We start from the raw sequence: 3797 nt of genomic DNA, 5'->3' as shown, positions 1-3797 counted from the left end.
ATACTAATGATATGAGATTAAGTAAAGAATTCAAAGAAGATTGCTGACACTAACAACAAGAGATTAAGCAAAGAATTCAAAGAAGAGTAGACACTAACAACATAAGATTATGCAAAGAATTAATTATATTCGTCTCCAAAGAATCCTACCTATAAAAAGCTTAAGAAAAGTCATAAATTAATATTATTGTGCTTTCACGTAACGTTCACAACCTTGTGCATATATATAATTAACCTCAAACTTCTCAAATGTTAACATGTGCTACGTTTCCTTCTCTATTATTGATTTCTCTATGTCAATTTGATAATCAACAGAAGACTTACATCGTGGTTCTAATAAGCTCTGACATCACCAACATCTCAAGCTCAAAAACCTTATAGGTACGTATGATATATAGAATAAAAGAATAAAGACTTGTTTCTATTCAAAAGTGTGTTTCAGTATGAAAAGAGATATATAAAAGAAAGAAATAGGTTCCCTTTAAATAATCACAATTTTTTGTATTGTTCAAAGAAAACTTTGAGGATTTATTATAATTTGGTGTATGATCCATAAGGATATGAGATTCAAGTGGCATCGTTAATTTTGAATTGAGATGTAATTGTCTAAATATTGAATTTATTACAATCAAGTCCTAAATAAAGAAATTAATTATTTCTGATATTTTGAATTGAGTTAAACATGGTTTTTTTGATATTCAATTTAAGACTATTCTCATTCAATATTTTATTTCTTATAGATACAAAATTTGAGATGAAATAAAATATTGCCAATACCACAAGGGATCTAATTTTATATTTTTTTTCTTCCTATCCTTTTCACTGGTGGTTGGGTACAGCATGAATGCTATATCAAATATCTAAGATTAGACACAAATACACACACACAATTTGGGTAAATCTTGTTGGCTTGTTCAAATATACAAAAAAGAAGCTAATATTCACCTAACCCACCAAAAAAAAACTGAAAAGAAGCTTGACTCCAAATTTTAAAAAATAAAAGGAAAACATATATAGTTCAAGTCATATTCAACGAGCTAGTATATTTTGCTAAAAGTAATATTATCATTAGCCATGGGGATTATTTAAAAATCATCCTATTTTTTCTTTATTAATATCCTATATCTTTTATATTTCAAAATTCAAACTTAAAAAGGCTTCATTTCCTAAAGTTGATTCCAAGAGAGTTTCTATAGCATTGACCCCTCTTTTACTGTTTGTGAGATAGAGAGAATATTTATTTTGGTTTTATTTATAAGACTTTTAAATGAGTGTTTGTCTATTTTTACCCTTTTTATTTATGTTAAATGGTGACAAGGTTATTAAGTGCTAATATATTTTTATTTTTAAAATATTATTTAACAGGGGGTAAATTTGGAAATTTGTTGAATTGTTTTTCTGTTACAAAGTTGTTGAATTTTTAAACTAATGAAGTTTAAAGTTTTTTTTAATTCTAGTAAAAATATTAGAAGTGACTTATAAATAAGATTAGAGAAAATATGTTTCTTAAATGAATTAAATTCAGATATTGCAAAATTGATCTCGCTATAGCTATTCACTAATTCATATACTTTTTTTATATAAAGTAATTCATATACTTATTCATGCTAATATCATAGATTCATAGTTAACAAATGACGACAGCAACGACATCATCATCAACCACATCAAAAATGACCTTGAAGCTTTTAGTTGACACAAAAGCTGAGAGACTTCTCTTTGCTGAAGCATCTAAAGACTTCGTCGACTTCCTCTTCAACATCCAGCGCCTGCCGATCGGCACCATCATGAACCTCCTAACCAAAACCAACACTGTGGGTTCATTAGTCAAACTTTATGAAAGCATTGAGAATTTCAACAACGCATACTTACTGCAACAGAGCCAAGACAAAGACGTGTTATTGAAACCAAAAACCCTAATCCCTCCTGGCTTCCTCTTGCTACCAAATTATGAAGGGAACGTTAAAGAAGAAGAAGACAAGCCTCCTAATCTTTACATGTGCTGGAATAGGTGTCAATTCAAAGTGACTCAGGAGGTGAACACGCGGTGTCCACATTGCGGTAATTCAATGAACAATCCTGTGACGTATGTGGGGAAGATGAAGACAGAAGTGAAAGGTCCTGGTGGAAAGGATGGGTTTGTGAAGGAAGCTGTGACATATATGGTAATGGATGATCTTGTGGTTCAACCTATGTCTCCTATCTCGTGTATTGCTTTGCTCAACAAGTACAACATCAAAGATGTCAGTTCACTGCAAGAAATGGTTGTTGAGTTTGGAATCCAAGAGGTAAGTTTTAATATATGTATGTGGTGTACATGTGGGTCCCCTGAAATCCATAAATTGCTATCAAGTCCCAAGTCTCTTAAATGTAAATAAATTTAACTATGCAGTAACAAAAATACTCTTATCACATTTTTTTAAAAAAAAAGTATAACTCATCCACCACTGGACGTCGAAGTTCCAATCGTGAATGACTGGCAGTGGTGAGTGGTTGCTCTTCGGCTATGGAGGCCGATTAGAGCAATTTAGCAACTGACAGTGGATGAGTTGTATTTTTTGAAGGGATAAAAATTGATAATGGTATTTTTGTAATTGCATAGACAAACTTATTTGCATTTAAGGGATTTGATAAAAATTTATTTATTTCATGAGATTTTGGGGTAATTAAAATTACTGTGTCGACTTGACAATATTTCCCCTCTATTTTTTCTACCTATTGCTCTAAATATTCCCTTATCTACCAGGCTATTCAGCTGCTAAAGGCTTCTCTGCAGAGTAACAATGCTTTGACAAGTGTTTTCCTAAGGGATATCAAGTTTAAGAAAGAATCAAATGTGATCCTTCATTAATGCCAGTGTATGGGTGTGTGTATCAAATAATATTACTTATTTGATTCCATTTAATTGTTCTCTGTCATGGATAATTAAATAGGTGTGCTTATCAAATATGAATTAGAATGGATGTAAATAAACAACGGGTGAGTAGAAGTTGTCATGTGTATTGCTTCGTCCCGATATATAGTACTATACTTCATGCTCTGTTGTAATTGCTGCTTTCCAAATGAAATTGGTTACTTTAATTTTTTTTTTTTTCCATATTGGCTTCCTACAATTGACTACTTCCTCCGTTCTCTCACCCCAAAATAAAATAGTTATCTATTTTTAAATTAATTCTATCTTTTTATATTTATTTCTATTAAATACCGTACAACAAATATAAAGTCATTATCAATAGATACTTTTGGAAAAAAAACAATTATTACACCTCAAAAGACTGAAAATGCTTTACATTTTTTAATATCAAATTCCTCAAAAAATGCTTTATATTTTTTAACGAAAAGAGCATTATATATACTAAATTAGGGTGTCTAGGTATTCTTTTTCAAAACCTTTATTTTGGAACTCATAAATGTTTTTTAAAAACGAAGCTTCAGGAGTCATAATTAATTATCAAAGGGTATCCAACACACCAAGTGCATCGTGCATCATATGAGACTATGTCTTAGACTTTCTATGGAATTAATTAATTATGGCAAATTAATTTAAATATTTATCCCATCACAGCTAGCATATATGCGCGCACACTATTTTGCACAAATAAAAAAATCTATGAAAAGATACATCGGAATAGAGCTGTTAATTAGGGTCGGTTTTAGAAAGAAAAGGGTCTAAACTAGTTAGCCTTGTTAAACTCAATTTTACTTTAGGGTTTTATTTTGGCCAACTCTGCCCTAACCCTCAAGGCCTATGCCCTATGTATATATATATATATATTTTCATTTTTCAATTTAAAATTT

General features: G+C 30.6%; 1 protein-coding gene across 1 annotated transcript; it reads left to right on the top strand.

Moving 5' to 3' along the window:
- The first annotated feature begins 265 nt into the window (after positions 1 to 265).
- Positions 266 to 2921, top strand: LOC129292592 (uncharacterized). The gene is made up of 3 exons (XM_054930169.1): positions 266 to 380; positions 1619 to 2287; positions 2746 to 2921. Exons 2-3 carry the CDS (start codon positions 1634 to 1636, stop codon positions 2848 to 2850), a joined length of 759 nt encoding a protein of 252 aa, XP_054786144.1. The 5' UTR covers positions 266 to 380; positions 1619 to 1633; the 3' UTR covers positions 2851 to 2921.
- The last annotated feature ends 876 nt before the right edge of the window (positions 2922 to 3797 follow it).

Source organism: Prosopis cineraria, unplaced genomic scaffold (assembly GCF_029017545.1).
Source record: "Prosopis cineraria cultivar Desert tree isolate PC_DT_omini unplaced genomic scaffold, ASM2901754v1 PC14, whole genome shotgun sequence".
Classification (NCBI taxonomy): Eukaryota; Viridiplantae; Streptophyta; class Magnoliopsida; order Fabales; family Fabaceae; genus Prosopis; species Prosopis cineraria.
The sequence above is the reverse complement of the archived record's forward strand: the minus strand, read 5'-3'. Positions and strand labels throughout refer to the sequence as shown.

Coding starts and splice junctions, on each gene's coding strand:
- LOC129292592 (XM_054930169.1), top strand. CDS start 1,634: ATGACGACAGCAACGACATCATCATCAACCACATCAAAAATGACCTTG. Junction 2,288..2,745: donor TTGAGTTTGGAATCCAAGAG/GTAAGTTTTAAT, acceptor CTTATCTACCAG/GCTATTCAGCTGCTAAAGGC.